The sequence below is a fragment of the Cydia pomonella genome, chromosome 3 (genome assembly GCF_033807575.1).
Source record: "Cydia pomonella isolate Wapato2018A chromosome 3, ilCydPomo1, whole genome shotgun sequence".
Classification (NCBI taxonomy): domain Eukaryota; kingdom Metazoa; phylum Arthropoda; class Insecta; order Lepidoptera; family Tortricidae; genus Cydia; species Cydia pomonella.
Window position 1 is genome coordinate 1,033,543 of NC_084705.1, and position 25,259 is coordinate 1,058,801.

Below are 25,259 nucleotides of genomic sequence, written 5' to 3' on the forward strand. Positions count from 1 at the left end.
CATTGTGTCAATAACATACTAAAAATTCATAGAGAATGGAAAATATTTAGAAGTGGAAAAACGTTTTTTTTTTTTTCTATGGACGGTCACGTGTTATTTATATTGGATTTTTACACGTTTTAATCAAGGGCTCCCATCTTACAGGCCGGCAACGCACTTACAACCCCTCTGGTGTTGCAGGTGTCCATGGGCGGCGGTAATCGCTTACCATCAGGTGATTCGCTGCGTCTGCGTTTGCCTTCTCTATCAAAAAAAAAATGAAAAAAAACCTTTTCATTTATTTTCAATTGTATCCCCTGTCACCCTGCATACCACAGCAGTATAATTATATTATAAGATAGCTAATGATAAAACCGAGGGATTTGTCTAGCAAAATTTTAAACAGAAGTATACTTTCAAAGATATTCAGGTTTAACGTTACCCGCGAAGTCGTCAAAAATTCCGTCGCAGATTTCGCGCGGCGCGGCATATCTTTTGTTCCTTTTCAATGAGAGCTAACGCGTTTTATTTCGCCGCTAGGGACGCTAATGTAGACGGAGTTCGTTCAAAATATTAAATGCGTAGTATTTTTGGGGGTTAGAAGCATTTTTAGCGCGAATTTTCACTCCTTATTCATAATTGTTGTAATTTATTTTTCTATTTTTGATTAAGAGCCCTTAATCCTTGGAGCGTTCTCCGATTTCACGAAATAACGCTCGATAGATGGCGTTGGCGCTCGGTACGCGAGCGCCGGCAACGCGACGCGCGTTTCAATGCAGACTAGAATAATCTTGATAGTTTTCAATATAATTTCAAGCAACATTAATTTTAGTGTTATATGATATCATATGGGCACTCTTTATTTTATTTTATATGCACAGTAGTTTTTTTTATGTACACTACTACTAAGTGTACAGACTACAGAGTGTACTATAACCCTTGCTCTTTATTCTGTCTCTTTCACACCAATGGAAAATGAAGAAGTTAGTAAATGACTGCAGGTATAAATAAAGTATATTAGTGCGATAGAGAGACAGATAGTGTTTCGTTGTCGTATCGTAAACGATTGGCATGTTGGCCACACACTTGCTTGGTGCCTAGCCAAAATACCAATCGTTTGCGTATATTAGTGCGATAGAGAGACAGTAGTGTTTCGTTGTCGTATCGTAAACGATTGGCATGTTGGCTACGCACCCATGATACCTAGCCAAGAAGCCAATCGATTGCGCATATTAGTGCGATAGAGAGACAGATAGTGTTTCCTTGTCGTATCGTAAACGTTTGGCATGTTGGCTACGCACCCATGCTGCCCAGCCAAGATGCCAATCGTTTGTGCATATTAGTACGAGAGAGAGACAGATAGTGTTTCGTTGTCGTATCGATTGGCATGGTGGCTACGCACCCATGCTGCCTAGTCAAGATGCCAATCGTTTGCGCACATTAGTGCTATAGAGTTTCAGTGTTATTTGAAATCACGCTAGGGTTTGTATTATTATTTATGACCCGAATGAAGTCCATCCAGGTTCTTATGATGGAGTCAGGAGTTGGTCACCAGAACTCCTAATCTACTCATTATAATTCCATCGTGCTTGGGCTCAAAAGATTTGCCCTGACGAACACCATCGATCTAGATGAGGTCCAGGGTCTCATGACGGAGTCAGGAGTTGGTCACCAGAACTCCCCAGAACTCCTAATCTACTCATCATAACTCCATCGAGTTTGGGCTCAATAGATTTACCCTGATGAGCACCATCAATCTAGATGAAGTCCAGGGTCTCATGATAGAGTCAGGAGTAGGTCACTAGAACTCCTAATCTACTCATTATAATTCCATCGTGTTTGGGCTCAAAAGATTTGCCCTGACGAGTACCATCGATCTAGATGAAGTCCAGGGTCTCATGATGGAGTCAGGAGTTGGTCACCAGAACTCCTAATCTACTCATTATAATTCCATCGTGTTTGGGCTCAATAGATTTGCCCTCACGAGCACCATCAATCTAGATGATGTTCAGGGTCTCATGATGGAGTCGGGAGTTGGTCACTAGAACTCCTAATCTACTCATTATAATTCCATCGTGTTTGGGCTCAAAAGATTTGCCCTGACGAGTACCATCGATCTAGATGAAGTCCAGGGTCTCATGATGGAGTCAGGAGTTGGTCACCAGAACTCGTAATCTATTTATCATAACTTCATCGTGTTTGGGCTCAATAGATTTACCCCGACAAGCACCATCAAATTACCATTATGATGAATAGATTAGGAGTTCTGGTGACCAACTCCTGAGTCCATCATGAGACCCTCGACTTAATCTAGATCGATGGTACTCGTCAGGGCAAATCTTTTGAGCCCAAACACGATGGAGTTATGATGAATAGACTAGGAGTTCTGGTGACCAACTCCTGAGTCCATCATGAGACCCTGGACCTGATCTAGATTGATGGTGCTCGTCAGGGCAACTCTATTGAGCCCAAACACGATGGAGTTATGATGAGTAGATTAGGAGTTCTGGTGACCAACTCCTGACTCCATCATGAGACCCTGGACCTCATGTAGGTCGATGGTGCTCGTCATGGCAAATCTCATGAGCCCAAACACGTTGGAATTATAATGAGTAAATTAGGAGTTCTAGTGACCAACTCCTGACTCCATCATGAGACCCTGGACTTTATCTAGATTGATGGTGCTCGTCAGGGCAAATCTATTGAGCCCAAACACGATGGCGTTATGATAAGTAGATAAAGAGTCCTGGTGACCAACTCCTGACTCCATCATGAGACCCTGGACCTCATCTAGATCGATGGTGTTCGTCAGGGCAAATCTTTTGAGCCCAAACACGATGGGATTATAATGAGTAGATTAGGAGTTCTGGTGACCAACTCCTGACTCCATCATGAGACCCTGGACCTCATCTAGATCGATGGTGTTCATCAGGGCAAATCTATTGAGCCCAAACACGATGGAGTTATGATGAGTAGATTAGGAGTTCTGGTGACCAACTCCTGACTCCATCATGAGACCCTGGGCCTCATCTAGATCTATGGTGCTCGTCAGGGCAAATCTTTTGAGCCAAAACACGATGGAATTATAATGAGTAGATTAGGAGTTCTAGTGACCAACTCCTGACTCCATCATGAGACCCTGGACTTTATCTAGATTGATGGTGCTCGTCAGGGCAAATCTATTGAGCCCAAACACGATGGCGTTATGATAAGTAGATAAAGAGTCCTGGTGACCAACTCCTGACTCCATCATGAGACCCTGGACCTCATCTAGATCGATGGTGTTCGTCAGGGCAAATCTTTTGAGCCCAAACACGATGGGATTATAATGAGTAGATTAGGAGTTCTGGTGACCAACTCCTGACTCCATCATGAGAACTTGGACTTCATCCGGGTCAAAAATAATAATGCAAATGCAAACCCTAACGTAATTTCAAGTAAAAATGCGTTTTTCAGAAAATCGCAGCCAAATAACATTAGACCCTACTCATAGTGTTGTGTTCCTGCCGGTGAGTAAGGTTGCCAGAGCTCAACGAGGGGCGGGAGGGGGTTAGAGTCGGCAACGCGCATGTAACTCCTCTGGAGTTGCAGGCGTACATAGGCTACGGATACTGCTTACCATCAGGCGGGCCGTAAGCTTGTTTGCCACCGACGTAGTATAAAAAAAAGGACCACTGAAAATCCATCAATAAGCGAGAGTCTGTTAAGCATAGTGTAAAAAATGAACTTTTATTAAGATTTTCTAATCGCAGTATATAGCACTTCTCGGAACTCCGTAGCTGATTACGATCGCAACGAATGCCTGACAATCGAGCACAGGTCCGTCCTCTAAGCGCGCTCCGCGCGGACTGAGAGCGGGGCGTCGCTGCTGCGTGATTTATACGTGTTTTAAAAAAATATAAATTTACGGCAATGTAGGTCCCATAGTTATGATTTTTTTTTATAGGTTAACATACAGTTACAGTTTGCTATAATATTATTTTTAAAGCAAAATATGCGTACAATTTGCGGAAAAAAAATATAATAAAACCCTGTTTTCGCCAAAAAAATGAAGAAAACTCGGAAGGTATTTTATCAGATTTTTCAAATGAATCTTCGATTGTTAATCATTCCAGCCCCTCGTACGAGATATGTTGAATCAAATTGTAGTCATTCATGTACCAAATGATTCTTGTTTACAGCAAAATTGAGAACCGAAACGCCACATCTCACTGCAAAATTTGGAAAAGACTCCCAAAAAAACTCATTAAAAAAGAGGTTTAAAAGAGAAAATGAAAATTTGAACTGTTGGAGCCGCTAGTTTAGGAAACGATTATTTAAGTACGTTACCAGTTTTTGAATAAATACTAATAGTTACGTCGTAATCTTGAATGAAAAAGGAAGCATTTTACAAAATACGCTCGTCTGTAGGAATAAGGACTCTTAATCATGGTAAACATTAGATATAGTTCAATATGTGTTAGTGGTTTAAAAAAGTGCCAACTAATATATTATGTAAAACTAAACATGTAAAAAAAACGACAAATTTAGACGGTAAAAACACTTTATCACGTCAGCAGCTCAAACAAGGGTAATTTGCTGCTTAAAAACAGTGAGTAAAATCGCATTTTAGCAAAATCACATTTTGCTCACTGAGTGAGACAAAATAACATTCAAGTGACCGTATTGTAGAATCTTTCGCTTGTATCACGACTATCACGGGACTCAAAATAACCACTCGAAGAAATATTAAACTTTGCTCTCTTGTTGTACAAATAACTATTGTGTATATTAGAACGTATATATTTTTTAATAAACGTAGCACATTTTTGAAAGCTATTTTTCTGGACCAGTGGCGCCAACTGGTGAGCACAAAAACGGTAGCCCTTATTTCCTGTAGGGCTAAGATGGTCGGCTGTATATCATTTGTCACCATGCCTGTCACGTTCTAACAAGTATGTAAGTGCGAAAGTGACGGGCATAGTGACAAACGATAAAAATGGAACCATGCTGCCTCTTAACAACGTGTACGATGGTACAAAATATTCAAATCATCATTGCCCGAAAACGGTGTCCGTTTGCGTCCGCAGGGTCACGGCCGAGCGTAATTCACAACACTATGTAAATAAAAACCTACTAACTAGTATGCTATGTATCGTCTTTAACGAAATTCAATGGCGAGTTGAATATTGTTGTTAGTGCATCGAGTAATGTGAGGTTTCTTACGCTCTGGCTGTGAAATAAATAATTTTCCAAGAATTTCTGAAGCAAATACGTGTATGCGTGTAAAAGTGGATTTTATATATCAATGGCAATTGAGTTTAATATATTATTATATTATAGGACATTATTACACAAATTGATTAAGTCCCACAGTAAGCTCAATAAGGCTTGTGTTGAGGGTACTTTAGACAACGATATATATAAGATATAAATATGTATAAATACTTAAATACATAGAAGACATCCATGACTCAGGAACAAATATCCATGCTCATCACACGAATAAATGCCCTTACCAGGATTTGAACCCGGGACCATCGGCTTCGTAGGTAGGGTTACTACCCACTAGGTCAAACCGGTCGTCAAAAGTTCTATGGCAACTGAGGCAAGCCGGTGGGATTTGAGTTGTATGAACGTCGCTCAACTGACAGGTCTTTTATAATTGTTTTCACTATATTCCTCATTTTTAATAGATTAAAATATAATATTATAAAATTGTACATGTGGCGACAACCCTATTAGCGAGGGTGACGGACGGACAAAGTCGTAGGGCTCGTGTAGCATTACTTCACGTGCAGTGGGCGAGAAAGAGAACGCGTCGTGCTACTCATGCGTTAGAAAGGGACAACGTGGATCCCTGTTCGCTGGCTTATGGATAGGCAGTGACAATTCTGTATGCGTAGTTGTAGTAGTAATATTATGAGCTAGTGCTAAGGTGACGGACGGACAAGGTCATAGGGCTCGTGCTGCATTCATGATAATAGTTACAATAGATAACAGCTCCACGTTATTTCTTGAATACAATTAAAAAGATATAAGTGCCGGCACGCCGGCTGGCGGCAAACTTCTTAAACACTTGTTCAAGAAGTTGCACTTTACACACCTTAGGCGCAAATTATACAGAGATGACGTGGTGAAGGTGTGGCGCAGGCGCGGCACGGGCATGATGCCGCTTCAAAACATTTTCATACAAAATGTATGAAGGTGACATTTCATACAAAATGTATGAAAGTGACAAGCAGCGGTCCTGCGCCAGGCCTGCGCCGCACCACTTGAGTATAATTCACGACACGTCGCTTTCCTACTAGACCGCGAGCCAGGAACATATTTCCATGACCAATCGCCTCGCAATCGCGAAAACTCGTATAGTGGCTACCGGCTATGTATGATGAACCCTCGTGGACGTCAGCTGCCGCTCCGTTGGGGAATGTTGAATGACATTAGTCATCGCCATTCATCGTCATTCAGATGCCATTGTGAATTCAAAAAAAACGCCAGCCGGTTGTATCGCGGTGGTAAGAACAGCTAGTCGCATGAGCATGTAATAAATAAGCCCTTTACGATAGTAATAAAAAAAATGACTACTTTGCATGTAGCATTCCATCAGGCGTTCCAAATAAACGGTAACGTAATTTACACAATACGCATACTTTGCGGACATAAAGTGGTAATGCGTTTTACGTGTTCATGTCATCAACTGAGGGTATTTTCACCGCGATACAACCGGCTCTGTTTTTTTATTCATAATAGCATCTAAACTATCATCTGAAAAAATATCAGCCGGGATGCAATGACAGACGATGTGACATATGTATATGCACCTGGCCCGCGGTCTATACATTTTGTATGAAAACGTTTTGAAGCGACATCATGCCTGCGCCATGCCTGCGGCGTGCCTTCGCCTTACGCCATTTCTGTATAATTCACGCCGGAGGTTAAAATACGGTTGAATGTTTTCAACAAACTCAACGTGGACGAACTTGCGGGGGAACCGGGTGGCCGGTCATTATTTATTGTTTTTTAGAGATTAATAATACAGTCCTTACCATTTTTGTGGTATAGGTACAGCCTGGGTCATCCTAAGACTAGCAATAAACTTCCTCGTTTCAGTGTACATTTCTGATAGAAATTATTAAAATTTCATATGTTTAAGGTGTAAGCAAACTTTATTACACACTTTTATGTCTGCACCCCACTTAACAATTAAAAAACTCTCACTATGAAAATAAAACGTTCATTGTGCACAAGTTATTGTGTTTTAAATTAAAAGTTGCTATCCAGACCTATCTACGCAACTTATTTTAAATAAAATTATCAGTTCTCAATGGAAATTGAAATGTATCTAGTAAATTTGGGGCACCAGGGAGTAACAGGAAACGAGAGAGCAGACGAGCTGGCGAGGATAGGGGCGGAGACGGAGTACATGGGTCCGGAACCGGCTCTGCCTATGTCAGCGGATGTCACGAAGGGAGTCATAGAAAAGGTAAAAGAACTGGAAGCACAGAGAGAATGGGAAGAAGAGACCAGCTGCAGACAGTCTAAGATGATGGTCAAGGGCATGGATCACAAAAGAACCAGGTATCTTCTGAAACTAGGTAAGAGCAGTCTGAGAATATTGACAGGTATCATTACTGGTCACAATACTCTCAACAGACATCTCAAGGTAATGAAAATAAATAGAGACGCCTCCTGTCCACACTGTGGTAAGGAGGAAACTAGCTTCCATCTACTAGCAGAATGTATCATGTATGCGGCACTGCGATATAATACATTTGGTAGAGACTCACTAGTAGAAAACGAACTAAAGGACATCGAACTTAAAGATGCCCTTCTGTTCTGCAGGAAAACAAGAAGATTTGAGGAGATTGGTATGGGAACGCCGCCGGGACAGTAACCTGCAGCTCCAACTTCAGGGAATTGGGCTGAATGAACGCAGCACGCGATCGACAGCCCGCCTGCTTCCGGCCGGGCGTCCCTACACTACATCTACATCTACATCTAGTAAATTACTACTAAAAAACTATAAAAACCACAGCGCAACTTATAACAGTTTACAGACTAATTTCTATACAATCTGCTATCTGATTGTAAGTTCCCATTTGCTCTGCTCTTATCAGCTGATGGGTTGATTGTGATAATGTATCTCCAGCATTGACAAGCTGTTAAGCTTTTTATAGATGCAATACATGTGTAATACCGTTGCAAGAGGTATCAAACAGAATGTGCATCCTAGTCTTTTGATCTGCGTAAAGGGCAGGGCTTAGAATAATGCCTGTCATCTTGAAAACATAACCCTGTTCTGTACAACAGAGACTTCCTTATATCAATGTCAACAATTAAATATGATGTCTGTAAACTGTGAAGAACATTTTCAACTCATAAATGGGTCCAAAATAATGTTAATGTTTTCAAAATAACAGGCATTTATTTCTTAGCCTTGGTAATGGGTCTTCTGAAGAATTTGATAAGATGTCCATTTAAGTAATTTAATTTATTTATTTCCACACATAAGCTCACAGTTTTAGACCAAAATGCTTACACAATATACAATAATTATCAATGACCACTTTCTAGATCAGGGGTCTCCAAATATTTTACCTGAGGGCCATATTACGCCTCAGAAACATTCGCACGGGCCGCTATCGATTTTTGTGGGGAAGGGGGGTGGGGGGCATCTAGTTGCTGCTGTTACTGTTCCTAAACAGTTCTACTCTCAATGAAAGAGCCTGGGATCCATTTGGCAACCTCCTACGGCGGATTCGAACACCTCATGGGCCAGATTTAGCCCACGGGTTTGGAAACCCTTGTTCTAGATAATAAATTTAAAAAAAGATAACATTCTTAATAACAATTCAGAATTTTATGACATATTTCCTGTTATTTCTCTCAATGTGTCATTCTAACACAAAATGGTTGTTAGAAGGTAGAATAAAACACAAACCATGTTGGATAGGAAAATTAATAGTAGAAACTAAGTATTATTCTATATAATGTCAAGTATGTATAAGTTATTACTTATACATTAATAGGATTGCATTAGTCTGTAGACTTGGAAAGAAAGCTGTTCTATCAAATAAAAGATCATTGTACCATATTCTCTAAAAATCATATGGCGGACTTGATGCCTAAAGGCATTCTCTACCAGTCAAGATTAGTCTGTCTAAGTTAACTTTGCACCAATTTGAATAGAAAAAAGTGAGGTGGTGTCATTATAAAAATCATATCATTTGTCTTTCCAATGCCATGCAGATTTAATACATTAAGCTGAGGGGGATGAGGTTTAAATACACTTGTTTTATTTAATATCTAATCTACCTAAAAAAATTAACTCATTTTATAAATTTGAAAAATTGTTTTAGCTACTTAAAAAAATACATAAATAGTGTGTATTGCAAAGTGGTGAAATCTTTCAGTTTTAAAACGAATACGGGACTTAATTGAGTAAGCAATCCTGTATTCCTATCCTGTATTCGTTTTAAAACTATGAACGAAAATCGTGTTCATCAATATATGGTGAAATCTTTGTAAAAGACCTCTGTAAAAACAGACAAACAACAAAACCACTACTCATAAAATAATTTCCTACACAACAAAAACCAGAAACAAATACTGCACATTCCATCAAAGTTAATTGTAGTCGTAAAGTCCACTCTGAACTTGGCCGTATAATCACTCCATTAGCGTATCAGCAACTCATAAAACTCTCGAAACCGACTGATAACTGCGTATCAGTAACGATTTAACCTAAACCACTCAAACATATTAATCAAATAAAACTACACTTACGGGTCTTCTTCGGAATCCGATTTAAAGTTAATTTGGAATCCAAGCTTATTCTTCCAATCCTTATCTAGAGACACATCCATGTTTTTTCCCTAAACTATAAAACACGGCACTATATCATGACTCCAATTTCACACAGAACGCACGTTAAGAGATATTGTGTAGCTTGGGAACGTATTCCTGCATTGCCAGAGGCCACTATTGTTATGGAATCGGTAAAAAACACATAATAATACACAACACACGATTAACGTAGTCGCTTCAACTTACGCGACAGCCGACACGTATTTTCGGTCTATTTGTCTTGATTTGTGATTTGATTATTTTGACATTGACGTTTCAGGGTTATAGTGCTGCCATACTATTCTGAACAATATCTTGAATTTTGTATAATGAATATTACAGTAATTTGCCCAATGTAACTTTTCATAAATACCTACTTTACTTATACACTTCACTTTTTATTATTACTTGTCAGTAAGGTCACAAATTCAAACGTAAGAAATATCAAGAGGTAGCTATAGTCTATCCAGTAGCCATCTCTGTTAGTAGAAATAGTGGCAATTTTAAAAATGTAGGCGTAATAAAATAAAATGTATTTTCTTTTAGCCACTGAAATAATTTCGTTTTAAATTCATTTTATCTCAAGTTTTTAATATTTAAAGGTAACTTATGAAATATACATATAGCCATTGGGAAGCAATTTCGACGACACAGGTTTGTTCTTATTCTTGGACAGTATAGCCGGTTTAGGTACCTCGTATTAAAGTGACATATCGTCTTTTGTACAGAAAAGATGTGCATGGGTCTTAACAAATACGGATATTTCATCTTAGATGCTTTGAATCTTAAATGGTGGGATGTATTTTCCTTGCAAACAAATATCAAATATCATTATATCTGGTAAATTAATTGAATATGCCTAAGTAAAATAATTTAAATTAAATTACAGATTTAAAAAATAACAGTATTTTTTTATTTGCTGGCAGCATTTTTGTACCCACCATAGACAATAATCATAGACACGATGACAGCAACCAGCAGTATTTTTCTGTTTATAACATTTTTTTTTGGAACCAAATTATTTAAATATTAACTGTCATTCAACTTATAGTACATACCTATAATATTTACTTTTATCTAATCTACGATGCAAAAAATAAAGGAGCCCTATGACCAGGCGGGCCGTACAGATACCCTGGTCTAAAGGGCCATGGTGGTCTCTGCGGACTGGCTTGTATCCACTCTTGCCCATACGGTAGCATGCTTGGATACGGCTGACCTTGCTGGAACGGGTAATATGGAGTTTGGGGCATTAGAGCGTAGTTCTGCTGCTGAACATGTGGCCACTGCTGAGCGTTGGTTAAGATTGTCACCGTCGTTGTGATAGTAAGAAGTATTAGAAACATCTGAAAACCAGAAATGTAAGTATGTACTTATTGCACTGAATTTTTATATTGCCCACGTGCATGAGTTATGTACCACTACAACACATATGCACACAAATACTACCGCACTAAAGAAGCACGAGTACACAAATATGAATCAGTCAATCAGTCGCGCTAGATGTATGGAGTCGCGTGCGAGAACGCAACTCATGCTTGCAGGTCAGGTCTGGATGGATCAATTAATCCTTTGCGTCACAATTATTAGTTTTTTGTAATAAAGGCGTAGTTTAATGACTTATGACTAAAAAATGAAAACACTAATAATTTTTTGTCAATTTTGAATGTAAGTAAATAGTTGGTTATAATAAATGACCACCAGGACGAATAGAGTTAAATCATTAATAGATTGATCGTCTATGTTCGTATTTGGGTGGTGTGTGAGTGCTGCAGTGGATTATCGCTCAGCTATAATTTTCCAATTTCTAATACTTATAGCTATTAGTAAATCAAGTAAATGCAAATTTACCTGCAGGTGTGTTGTTAGACTTCACTGAACAAAGACTGCGCTAAAAACCATGTTGCGAAGAAAATCGCATGTTCTACGTAACACAATTCATATATAGGTAACTAAACCACACAAAGGTGCTGCCCACCACTTATGTATACATACACTAAATACTTATATAAGGCAGTAAGAATAAGAACGACTGCACTTTGGCCGAAAATTTCGAAAGTCATTTCCAACTTTGTATTTAGTACTTTTGGTCGAAATTTTTCAAAGTCCTTTTTTATAAGCTTCGATTTAGTTTCACCTGTCCCGTCTATCTGTATGTAATAAGTTAAATTTGATCCACTTAATTTGCATTTAAATGTAAGTCGGGTGACAATGGAATATTATGATATCATCGAGGTGATCTGATAACTGAGACAGGAGGTGGCCATAGGAGCTCATAAACAACGCAACCTAATTGTTTTGGGATTGTTAGAAATGTCTCAATGAGTATTAGCTGCCTGTGGAACGAAAAGTCCAGTCAGCGATAAAAGCTTGTACCAAAAATTAAATTTTTACCAAAAACTTATTCCTTGGTCCTTCTGCGATACAGTCTGAGCGATATCCAAATGTTTTTGTTTTTTTTAACTGCTTTGTAGTCATTTATTTCAGTGATTGTAGTAAATTAAATAGTATGTATATGGAATAAATTAAATACATTAAAGCACATTTATTTACATGTGAAACAATTATATTATATACAAATATGACAAATTTACATTAACTTACGCTTTTATTAATGTACACTACATAATAGCTTTAATAGTTGTAAGGCTACCTTTAAACGGAGGAGGCGGAGATGAGAGATGTGCAACAATCAACCAATAGAATAAATATATTGTAATCCAGCGTGCAGCGGAGCGGAGAAGAGATTTGGTTGATGCCCGCACGTTTCCTCTCATTTCTCCTCATCACCGCCTGGGTGGAAATGGAGGCAGCCTTAGTACATAGGTCGCTAAACAAGCTTTGCAATAGACAAATATGAAACAAAGAGGTAACCGATCCCATAGACTTTTGAAAAAAATATTTTCATAGACAATGTTTGGTGGGAAAATATTTACTTTCTTTTTTAATCTACTTATTTACAAATAGATTTAAACTTTGTATGCAATGAAATGATTGTTGTCTAAAATATGTATACATTATTTCATAAGTAAATTTAAAAAGAAAGTGAATGTTTTCCCGCCAAAAATTTGAAATAAAATTGAAATTAATTAATTTTAAAAATTTTGAAATAAAATTGAAATTAATTAATTTTATATATGATAGGTCACTTCTTTGTTTCATATTTGTCTAATGCAAAACTTAATGTAGTGACCTATGTATAATAGACCATTTCTAGCCTATTGGAACTCAATCGTCACGCTGCGAATGACGAGACTTATAACGATGCTTCCGAACCGAACCCTTTCCTTCTACCTCATCACTCTCACTATCCTTGATTTCCAACGCATTAGGATCCGAGTTCTTCCCCAACTGCAACCAGTCCTTAGCCCGATCTTTCTTTATCTTCTTCTGATATACCACGTATCCATCATTGGTTACGTAAGACACCACCGGAGTGAGAACCTCACGTCTTCTTTTGTGATCTTTAGCTCTACGGGTAAAATTAATTTCAAGACTTTCAGACCCAGACATAGATCGACTATCATCAGAACTACATGAATCGGATTCTGAATTGTAACGTTTCTTTTTTTGCTTTTTCTTCGATTTCCTCGGCTTTTTTGGCTTCCTTGGTTTCTCTCTAAATTTATCAGCTGTGCGGGAATGGTATGGCATTACGACGCTTGGCAGTTGTGGCGGGCCAACGATTGGCATTTGCATTGGCATGGATTGCATACCCATTGGCATGGGCATTGCTGCAGGGAACTGCATTGGGAACTGGGCTTGTGTATGGAAGACGTGGAGGGTCATTACTAGCGTTACATGGTGGAGGTTCATCTGAAAATATAAAGTGGTTTACTTTATGGTCTTGGCTTATGGATGATGCTATATTACGTTGTGTAAGACGTCATGTTTATTTTTATTTATTTATTTGGGAAATTTACAACACTAAGGTAAAAAACAGTGAAAACATAAGCCAAAACAGTTTCTACTTATAGCTAATTCTGCCTTTGCCCCGAAAAAATCTTGTTAAAATGTAAAACTACGTGATATAAGAATGTTTTAATACACAAAATTGAAAATTTCGTTAGAGAAAAACCTTTTGCGTTTGAGCTTCAGTTTTTTAGGTACAACAAAACATGCAAAAATATGTGACACCATCGTATTTGTAGATTTTATACTGTGTAACTAAAATTATAATGGACATGCATGTGGCATTTGGTCGATCAATTTAATTCCTTGCTCCTACTTAACCAGCAATTATCTATCTAAAATCGCATTTGTTGCACCATCTGAAGGAGCCTTAACTGTTAAAAAAGAATATCTACAGATATGTTGCAACAAAAACCTTAGGCAGATAGGCTACATACCTTGATATTTTAATCAATATAGTTGTCATATCAAACTATATTATAACATCAAACTCTGTGCGGCAGGAACTAGCAGAGTCAATCAAAATTCGGACGCGACTAAGGAAAACCGATATTACGTGCTGTTAAATAGCGTATTTTAAACTCAACACAATGAGATTATTATGTAAGTTCATATGTAACTTGCTTATATACAAATATACATATTCGGCTTAAACCTAATATGCGAGTACCTATTCACAAATAGCAAACGTTTCCTAACAAAGAGCCATAATGTCAGTCAAAGTTATACTGGTTTTCTGATCCGTTTTGTTAATGGTCCTATGACTATATCAGTCTGTATAAGTGTAGGTATATTCATATCCGTGTGTGTCGTATCCTATAATCCCGATTTACGTAAGCCAAATCAACAATGAGCACATTGTATGCTTGATTACATAAATCTTACGTTATCGACTTATTGTCCCCTGGCCAGCTGGCCTCATGATTTTTGGTTTACATAAAAGCGGCCCTCTGCGTATACGCATTTCAAGAAACGCTTTGGAGAGAGCTAATAGGCATAAATAGACAAGTCTAAGTTAGGTACGCTGTGAAAAAAAAAACGTCGTGGACTCGAACTTAATGGTATTGATAAGGTATGTTTGTAAAACATTTAGTAGTTGATTATCATAGCCCTGATGTATATTTTAATAGGTAATTTTAAACTCTGGTACATTTGTCTACTTATGCTAATGCAAATAGTTACATAATTAAGAAGGTAGGTAGTAGGTATGTATGTAGCCGTGGTGAATGTCATCATCGATTCCAGTGCGCCCTCATGAACGGCACAGAGGGTGAAACGCCGGAGTGGGTGTAGTACGTAGGGCCAAATTCTTCCCCCTCCCGCTTGCCAGGAGAGGGAAAAGGAGTGGCGAGTCTCACACACCGTGCGTAAATGCATTCCCACTCCATCAAAAAAAAAGTAGTAGGTATGTACAGTCAGACGCAGAAAGAGGTGCATACAATCAGTCTATGCAGGGGGGTCATATCTCTCTGCAGCTGACTGTACATAATGTCAGTGACGGAACTAGTACACTATAGTATGTATGTACAGTCAAGTGTGAAAATATGGGTGCACACAACTTACTCAAAAATATGTGCAGTGATCTGCGAAATTGCATGGAGATATTATGAATGAATTCATTGATAAAGTCAGCATGCACTTTGGTACCTACGATGAAATTGCTTCACGCCATATTTCAAAGGTCTAATTTTTTTCACAGATTAAAATGGCCAGGAAACTGCGCTCCTACATAATCTTGGTAAGCTTCATAGCATCGGCAGTCTTCGCAAAAGACCCTGAGCCTGAACTGCCACCATGTCCAACCAACTTCCAATTCCTCCCTCAAACTCTGCCAATGCACTGCAAGATGACGAGCCCGCCATTTCAGACCCCACCCTTACCTCCTCAACTTCCTTCTTTCATGCCTGGCCCACCAAGTAATCCAGGGAATCTTGCCCCTAGCCCAGGAAAACCTATGCCTGCTCCTTTCCCTCCACCAATACCTATGGGAATGCCTCCAATGCCCATGGGAATGAGTCCACAGCTACCCATGGGTCCCATGCCTATGGGTTTACCTGGAATGCCCATGGGTATGCCTATGCTCGGTGGTCCTCCGCAAGCCAAACTTCCGGTCATTGTCATGCCATTCTACTCTCCTGATCCAGCTTATAAAGATCCTAGACAAGATCCAAGGAAGCCTTCTGAACCCCACAAGAGGAAAGTCAAGATTATCAAGAAATCACATCATCACCATGATTCTGACGCTGACTCAAGCTCGGACACTGACACAAGCTCAAGTTCTGACACTGATTCTAGTGACTATGACAGAAGACGTTGGACTTGGAAGAACCGCAGGTCTATGAGAAGACGTAAGAGGATTAGGCATTCTAGAAAACAAGAGTACCTGACGCCTGTCCTACAATACGTTAGCAAGGATGGCTTCGTTATATTTGAAAAACCCATTTCAAAAGGTGAAGCAAATGATTGGTTAGGTGATAACAAGGGGCTTAAAGAAGAAACAGTAAATGCAAATGGAGCACAAGAGACTAACAATAAATATGGCAGAGATGAAGATGAAAAGAGGCTAAATAAAAATGGAATTACTAGAGATATATCAAGAGAGGCAGATCATAAAGTAGTAAATAAAATCAATCAAAGACGCCAAAGAAAAGCCCATCAAGATATTCAACAAGGCATGAAACATAAACAACAGTAATAGGTACACATATAATAATATGTAAATGTACAGTATTTATGAATATTTTTGTACTTTTATATCTGTAAATAAAATATTATATTTTCAGGAATATTGTGTTATTTCTAACGGCTACTTATGGTTAATAAGAAGGCGCAAGTACTCAGGCCTCAGGCGTCATCGTTAACTCGCAATTCATACTTCAATGTAATTCATATAAAAATCAGGATAAGTACAACAATCTCGTATCGTTAGGCTTAGAGTGTTTTCACATTGTCAGGTCCGATATCGGATGTAGTAGGATCCTACATTCGCTTATTTTATTTTATTTTCTTTATTTAGGATTACCAATAGATAATAGATCTTACATACTCTTAAATCTATATGACAATCAGGACTGATGCTTATCTAATTATAGGTAACCACAACTTATATAAGTGTCTTGTACCAGTGAACATGCTTGCGCAGTATCCCAGTAGGTATTTCGCAGTGAGTACGGGACATCCAATAATGTCAGTACACCAGCTGACGGGGATCCGACGTGGTTGAAATTATCGGAAGTGCCTCTTCGATATCTGATGTTGGATGGTGCATATAAGAAAAACAGCTACTAGAGAGTGCCCAATAGAATCGAGTCCGCCTTTTTTGCATTGAGATTTTTGTTATCAATAAATAATTCTTATTATAAATCTTACTCCTATCCGATATCGGACAATGTGATAACGCTCTAACTAGTTCTCAAACGATAATTACTAATCTGTTGTTGTTGTTGTTGTCCTAAGGCACCCCAGAGAGGCCTTCACAAGGTCTTGCCTCGCCTTCCTATCTTCAGCGACCCTTCTGGCCTCGCTCTAGCTTAACCCGATCGCTCGTAGCTCAATTATGATAGTCCGTTGCTAAGATACTGGAGCTTACGTCTACTTATCTACTATTACTAATCTCAATCATTAATAACTCGACCTTCTTTTCAAGAAGCCGGGTAAAACAAGCTTTCGTAGCCTCATATGGCTTCTTCAAACATCACCGATAGTTACATGTGATTTGCAATACATTGCGGCATTTGATTGATCGATTGAATACGTGGCTCCTACTTAGCCAGCGATTGATTAAAAAAGCCTGTAACGTTTCAATTTAAAGAAGATACGTTTTCTGCTTATGGCCGAACTGAACGCACGTTGTGAACACATTTCAGGATGGTATTCCAGCTGTCCAATTTCTTTGTACAATGTGCATTGCGTCTCACTCTCTCATTAAGCAAAATGTGAGATGCAAATACACATTGGACCAAGAAATTGGATAGGTGGAATACCATCCTTAGTTATGTACTCGAGAATCTTTTGAATTCGATCTTGAGCGTTTGTTTCGCATTGTTCCTGTTAAAAATGAACGAGTTAAGTTCTGATAACGTTCAGTAGTTCAGTGGACATTCTCGCAGATGGTCTGTTTTCACCTAAGAGTTGTATTAGATCGACATGGTAAGTAGTACATTATCTACCTACTAGTTAGACATTTTCTCCAATCATATTTAGTCTATACATGTCAACATCCAAATATTTTAGAATGGAACGAAAGTTCGACTTTTCTCAAGATAATTACCTAGAATTATTAAAAGCTCAAATACGGGAGTCTCGACACCAACTACAACTTTGTTGCATTTGGAGTCGAGACTCTTGGTCCGTGGGGCCCCGCAGCACAGGGCCTATACCGGCAATTGGCGAAACGGCTGGTGGATGGGACCGGGGATAAGAGAGCTGGCAGCTTCCTCGCCCAACGCTTGAGCATAGCGATCCAGCGAGGAAATGCTGCCAGCATCCTCGGTACCTTGCCACGGGGGCCCATTTTAGATTTAGATTTTTAGTTTTATATAGTAGTTTTACCTAGTTTAGTTAATTGTATTACTTATATAATTTTTTTTATTAACTTGTCTATAAAATTGTAATGACAGTTGAAAATAAACTAGTACTTCCTAGAATTATTAACTAAAGAATAACTGAAAACAAACCTATACACGGTGTTTTTTTTAAAAGTCTGTTCATTTCAAGGGTGCATTCCTGAGCTTAAATTAAGTAACTTTCTCAACGACGCCGGTATTATAATTGACTCCATTTTGGAGATAATCAATGATTTATTTTTATCTAATAAGGCCTTTACGAGCGTGTACACCCTGCTTTAGTATGAGTTTATACTCGTACATTTGCTACTAAACGTACTATCTCGGACGATAGATATTCGACACATCAACATTGATATGTCATAGTTTTCAATTGTTTAGTGGATTTAAATATAATGTCCGTGTTACAACAAAACGCCAATAACTAAATTTTACAAAAAAAAACTATAAGAAAAAAAAACTATACCATTCCGTTTTCTTAAATGTACTTCGCCATACGCCGAAGTTAACGGAGTTTAAAAAAAAGCGGCCAAGTGCGAGTCGGACTCGCCCATGAAGGGTTCCTTTATGACGTATTAAAAAAAAACTACTTAAACTACTAGATCTCGTTCACCATTTTACCACTTTGGACACACATTTTACCACTTTGGTAGTGTCTCTCGCGCAAACTATTCACTTTAGAAAAAAATTATATTAGGAACCTAAATATCATTTTTAAAGACCTATCCATAGATACCCCACACATATGGGTTTGACGAAAAAAATTTTTTTTTTTAATTTTATGACGTATTAAAAAAAACTACTCACTAGATCTCGTTCAAAACAATTTTCGTTAGAAGTTTGCATCGTAATGTATATCATATATTTTTTATAGATTTTTCATTCTGTTATTTTAGAAGTTACAGGGGGGGGACACACTTTTTTTTACTTTGGGAGGTTCTCTCGCGCAAACTATTCAGTTTAGAAAAAAATGATATTAGAAACCTTAATATCATTTTTGAAGACCTATCCATAGATACCCCACATGTATGGGTATGTTGAAAAAAAAATTTTTTTTTTAATTTCATGACGTATTAAAAAAAAACTACTTACTAGATCTCGTTCAAACCAATTTTCGGTGGAAGTTTACATGGCAATGTATATCAAATATTTTTTTTAGATTTTTCATTCTGTTATTTTAGAAGTTACGGGGGGGGGACACACTTTTTTTTACTTTGGGAGGTTCTCTCGCGCAAACTATTCAGTTTAGAAAAAAATGATATTAGAAACCTTAATATCATTTTTGAAGACCTATCCATAGATACCCCACATGTATGGGTATGTTGAAAAAAAAATTTTTTTTTAATTTCATGACGTATTAAAAAAAAACTACTTACTAGATCACGTTCAAACCAATTTTCGGTGGAAGTTTACATGGCAATGTATATCATATATTTTTTTTAGATTTTTCATTCTGTTATTTTAGAAGTTACGGGGGGGGGACACACATTTTACCACTTTGGAAGTGTCTCTCGCGCAAACTATTCATTTTAGAAAAAAATGATATTAGAAATAGAAACCTCAATATCATTTTTGAAGACCTATCCATAGATACCCCACACGTATGGGTTTGATGAAAAAAGATTTTTTGAGTTTTAGTTCTAAGTATGGGGAACCCCCAAAATTTATTGTTTTTTTTTCTATTTTTGTGTGAAAATCTTAATGCGGTTCATAGAATACATCCACTTACTAAGTTTGAACAGTACAGCTCTTATAGTTTCGGAAAAAAGTGGCTGTGACAGAATCGGACAGACAGACGGACATGACGAATCTATAAGGGTTCCGTTTTTTGCCATTTGGCTACGGAACCCTAAAAACACCGTGTGTTTTACTAAACTGGTCTTATGGTTATATAATAGTCAACAGTCAAAGAATAAACACTTTAGTTTTTTAATGTACTTATTATAATGATGGAAATCGAATAACTTACATTTTATAGCTGATTCGAATATTGAATAGCCATGTTACACAACACCATAGGTACGGAACGGTGCATTTTGCATATAACTTCAATGTTATAAACTTATATAACTTGATACCAAAATGTACCTGTGTGTTAAAATCATAGATCACTTGAGCTGCCTCAAAGCCCAACGATTACTGGACATTTTCTGTTAATAGTGCTACACAATGGACTATGTAAGATTTTGAACAGATATTTAAACTTTGATTTAAAATTTCACGAATTTTACTCATTTTTAAATTGTACCTACGTCGCCTAACGCCGCTTAACGTCAGAGGTAAATTTAAAACACGAAACGCGATTAAGTTCCGTTTTTATAATTTAATTAAAACGATATTTAAACTATTAATTAAGTAGTATAGTTCTAGTAACTAAAACCCCATTTAAACTGTTAATTAAGTAGTGTAGTATAGTTCTAGTAACTAAAACCCCATAGTATAGTTCTAGTAACTAAAACCCCATTTAAACTGTTAATTAAGTAGTATAGTTCTAGTAACTAAAACCCCATTTAAACAGTTAAGTAAAGAAATTGCATGCGATTTTAGTTCAATTGCGGTATTTATTCGATCGACTGAATGCATTTTTTGCTATAATTTTACTTACACTAATAATTTTACAATTAAAACTTGCCAAACATTGTCTATGGTGTTTTCGGCTATTATGCTTGCGATTTAAGTTTCAATTCAACCTGTCGATAGATTATTCTCGAGGAGGGAGGACCTCAGACTTAAACATTGGTTTAGGGAGTTTATTATATTTTTATATGCTAATTTTATTAAAGTTGTTCGGTACTGTATATTTAGACAAACTTTCTTTATAGTAATTATTTTCTCTCGGTTGTAGTAATCTTTTTTCTCTTACACTTTTTGTATTATATTTATTTGTAGCCGTTAATTTATATAATTTTACTCTGTGGTTAGCAATGTATCGAATATTGCATGCAAGTTCTTGACACACACACAAACACTTGCTCGAAAAAGATCTTATTTCATGCAGGTGTACTGAAGGACAAAGGCCTATTTTGTTCCCACGGGAGTTAAGGATTGTGAAAAAAAAAGCTATCACTCTTTAGGATGTTATATTATATTTTTGTTTATGTTTACAATTATTTAATTTGATTAATTTAACAGCCGTTTAAAATATTTTTACATAATTTTCAATCGTGGCTGAATGCCGAACAGGTCTGTGCCTTCGATGTAACCTAACCTAACCTAACCTGTCAAGAAATTACAAAATGGCGGACGAATGTTTGATATGTCACCGTATTTAAGAATTATTTCGCTTAAAATTTTGTTTTTTCTTCGCAAGTGTGATGAAACGCATTGTGTGTAACTCCGGGGGTAAGATTATTGCAAACTCGGGTCCTGCGGCTGTCGGGAATTACCAGCCTCGCTTCCTAATTTTCACTTACCCCCTCATTAAAACAAGTAATATTACTTTGCTAATCCGCGAGAAAAGTAATATTACTTCACTTCACTTTCACTTTTTTTTTTTTTTTTTTTACTTTTCTTCACTTTTTTTTGTTTATTCGCGGATTAGCAAAGTAATATTACTTGTTTTAATTAGCATGGATTTCCGCAAAGTAACGCCTGATTCTATTAATTACTTACCCCCTCGTTGCACAATGTATTATTGTGGCTCTATTCGTCAATTTCGTCATACATATGCATTCTTTCTGTAATATAACTGTCTTGCAGTTAGTGGGATTTGATAAATAAATTTTGCCGCCACACCAGCTGGTAAAGGCCCACTCGATTGTTCAATAACCGATGAGAAAGTTGCTTTTTTCCTTAGATTAGCTGGGTGAATTGAATTTAAATGATGATTTTGAATGGTAAATATTTAATAACGTTAATTTGGATTTGATTTGGATTGATTTTGTTTGATATTTTACAGTTTGTACTTTCCTTGCGTTGGTGCGGTGAAAAATTTTGTGTTTCACTCGGTGGCAAATTTTGTTTAACCCTCGTGCCTTGAAACCCTAGCAACGCTCAAGATTCTTTTTTTTTTAAGTAAAATGAGCCAGCTTAAGATTTTAAGGCACTTTCCTTCCAGCCGGCCTAGCCAAGGTGACAATCGCTATCGCTTCGACAACGAAACGCTTTGTTTCTCTATCACTTCCATATTAGTGCGACAGTGACAATTGCGTTTCGATCACTACGGAGCGTAAGCGATTTGCACGTTAGCTACGCGGTCTGGGCCTATTATAGCCTCCAAGACTTAAATCTCTATATTTAGAATATTAATTTAAGAGATATAATATGTGTACAGCCTTATTACGTGTTGTTACAGAGACCATGGATATCGGCAGTCATATTCTTAGTTGTAATGAGGACAGTAAACGTACAATTCGCAATGCCAGTGCCAATGTTTCAACCAGCTCCGCCTCCACCGCCCATGGTCATGATGGCGCCGCCGCCGCCACCCGTACCAGTCCCAGTCCCCTACCCGGTCCCAGTTCCTGTTATAGTCACGAGGAAAACCACTACTACTACTACAACAACCCAAGCCCCGAATGAAGCTGACGGCGATGGGAAGTTTGCATTTGCATTCCCTTTGCCTTTTGGATTCCCCATGCCTTTCGCATTACCACAAGCACCTCCTCCAAGATTCTGCGCTGATAAACCGAGGCCAAAGCAGTGTCCACCTTGTCCACCATGTGTTTGTGCTCCAAGCTGCACACCTTCGTTTTACTCATTTTGCTCTCCATGTCATCAGAAGTGCAGATGTAAAAGTAATGGTGATACTCCGAGGCCTGAGCCTCCGAAGCCACCACCACCCGTTCCCATTGTACCAGCACCTATGCCTATGTATCCTATGGTACCTCCAGCTCCAGGTCCTATTTTCATCTTCCCCTTGCCACCTGCTCTTCCTTTCAGACGTCCACCGCGAAGAGTACCCATTGATTCGAAGAGCGAAAGTTGTGATTCTTCAGACAGTTCTTCCAGCACAGATTCTGATCAAGATTGGCGTCGTAGAAAAAGACGAAAATTCAAAAAAGGCAAAAGTCATTTAAGTAACTACAGAAAGAATGCTAAAAGCTTCGAAAGTAGTGATGATATGGGAACAGTCGTACATGAAACGAAGCTTGTAAAACCGATGTTATCGTACATAAGCAGGCAAGGTGACGTGAGGTTTGAGAAAAAGATTAGTGAGGACGATGCTGCACATTTGATGGGCACAGAAACAGATAGATCAAAAAGCGTGGAATATCCTAAAAACAGTCGACGATCTGCTGTCGCCAGGAAAGACAGTAGAACTGTCATATTCAGTCCGCCGCCAAACAAGAAAATTACTAACCTCACAGTATCTTTTGACGTCGTTCAATAATAACAATATCACTTTTACTTATATAGTCTAGTTTAAAAGTTCAAAGTGGTGAAATATAGATACACTAGTTACTCCTAAAAATACTCGCCACTTGCCTAGACTGTAAAAATTTTCTAGACATCATTCCGAATCCAATGAGGTTTGCCACGTATTTTTAGGAGAAGTATCTCTATTTTTCACCACTTTGAACTAGTGGACTAAACTAATATGGACAAGAGTAAACACAAACTAAAGTAATTATGTTGGAATTGAACCGACAAAGTGTGTTTTAACTAATACGACGACAAAAGACAATAAAGTAAAGTTTCCCTTCTTGTATGTAAATGTTATACCTACTTGTTTTTAATAAATGTATTTTTATTATATTTTGTTGTTATTAACACTTTCTATATGAACATTTTCATTACGTAGGTATAATTGTACTAAAAAGACGGATAGCGGAGTCTAGATAAATAGTTTCCGTTGGAACCCTAAAAGGTCCATTTTTATTTTGTTTTTTATTTATTTCGTTAGATTTTAATAAAATTTGGCTGGTTTGAAGAGCTATAAAAACAAGACTTGTTCTAAAAAATTTTAGTTGTAATTGTAGTCCGTTGTGTTACGAAAATATTTAAAACTCAGGGGAAAATTCCTATCTATCGAGCAAATTATATCAAAATCTCTTGGAAATAAAAATCTATAACAAAATAAAAATCCGCTCGAAAAGCTGCTTTTTTTCATTCCCATACATGCACCTGGCCTAGAACTTATATAACATAACAATGAGTGGTTACTTTACATAATTACCTTCAATAGATTTCAATGAACAATCACTCGTTATGTACCCAAAATTACCTTATATCAAAGTCTCGATCAATTCAGATTTCACCATTGCCAAAATGCGCTTTAAACTTTACGCAGTGTTTCTCATCCAATTATTTTTACCAAAATTTGACTTCCAAAGTTTATCAGTAAACGGATTACCTTTTGATTACAATCAGTTGCTAATGCAACAACAGTTTTTGCAGCCTTATGTCCAGAAATCTACAAATATAAACAAAACTGTTGAAAACGCTACATCTACAAAAAAACCTGATGAAGTTATGAAGCCTTGCTGTACCGCGGCTGGTTGCTTCAACGTCTGTCCTTACCCTATGATACCTGTACCACCTATGCCACTTATGTATCCACCACCACCACAAGCACCAATAGTGGTCCACGCGAGAACGTTCTTCGAGCCCGTGGAACACGACCATCCACCGCTCAAGGACATACAAAGATTGATCAGAAAAGATAAGAAGAAGTATAAGCACAGACATCAATCTAGCTCTAGTGATGAGACAGATGATAGTGATTACTATTCGGACACGGACAGTGACAATCGTTCTAGAGATTTCGATTATTATTGGCATCATAGAAATGTGATTCATGTGAGAAGGCCATAAAATGGCAAATATTATGTTTTTTACGTGTTTGGAGTGTTAGTTGCAGATTTGGGCATTATTATGAGCATCATAGAAATGTGATTCATGTGGGAAGGCCATAAAAATGGCATTATTAAGTTTTTACGTGATTTGGAGTGTTAGTTGCTGATTTGGGTAAAATCTTTTTTCTTAAGTACTTACACAAAACCGACCGACACCTGTTTCTTACGTGACATTTGA

At 37.7% G+C, this 25,259-nt stretch overlaps 3 protein-coding genes across 7 annotated transcripts in view; 2 read left to right on the top strand and 1 right to left on the bottom strand.

The window, feature by feature from the left end:
- Nucleotides 1-11,034, bottom strand: part of LOC133516217 (mitogen-activated protein kinase kinase kinase 4) — a 62,856-nt gene extending 51,822 nt beyond the window's left edge. The window contains exon 1 of the mRNA XM_061849028.1: nucleotides 9,748-11,034. Within this exon, the coding sequence (XP_061705012.1) occupies nucleotides 9,748-9,827 (80 nt within the window). The 5' untranslated portion in view covers nucleotides 9,828-11,034. The remainder of the gene's footprint in view (nucleotides 1-9,747) is intronic.
- A 39-nt stretch (nucleotides 11,035-11,073) lies between these two features.
- LOC133515744 (uncharacterized) lies at nucleotides 11,074-23,981 on the top strand. 5 transcript variants are annotated; one of them, XM_061848318.1, is made up of 2 exons: nucleotides 11,074-11,168; nucleotides 22,579-23,981. In XM_061848318.1, exon 2 carries the CDS (start codon nucleotides 22,615-22,617, stop codon nucleotides 23,614-23,616), a length of 1,002 nt encoding a protein of 333 aa, XP_061704302.1. In that variant the 5' UTR covers nucleotides 11,074-11,168; nucleotides 22,579-22,614; the 3' UTR covers nucleotides 23,617-23,981. The 5 variants fall into 5 exon arrangements, with proteins under 5 accessions (XP_061704302.1, XP_061704301.1, XP_061704300.1 ...); XM_061848317.1 differs by lacking the exon at nucleotides 11,074-11,168 and adding an exon at nucleotides 17,392-17,868; XM_061848316.1 differs by lacking the exon at nucleotides 11,074-11,168 and adding an exon at nucleotides 20,365-20,462.
- LOC133515745 (ribonuclease 3-like) lies at nucleotides 14,681-16,505 on the top strand. Its single transcript, XM_061848322.1, has 2 exons — nucleotides 14,681-14,791; nucleotides 15,419-16,505. The coding sequence occupies exon 2, from the start codon at nucleotides 15,425-15,427 to the stop codon at nucleotides 16,412-16,414; it is 990 nt and encodes a 329-aa protein (XP_061704306.1). The 5' UTR covers nucleotides 14,681-14,791; nucleotides 15,419-15,424; the 3' UTR covers nucleotides 16,415-16,505.
- Nucleotides 23,982-25,259: the final 1,278 nt, after the last annotated feature.

Bases quoted from the DNA above. Each gene is read 5' to 3' on its own strand.
- LOC133515745 (XM_061848322.1), top strand. From the start codon at position 15,425: ATGGCCAGGAAACTGCGCTCCTACATAATCTTGGTAAGCTTCATAGCA.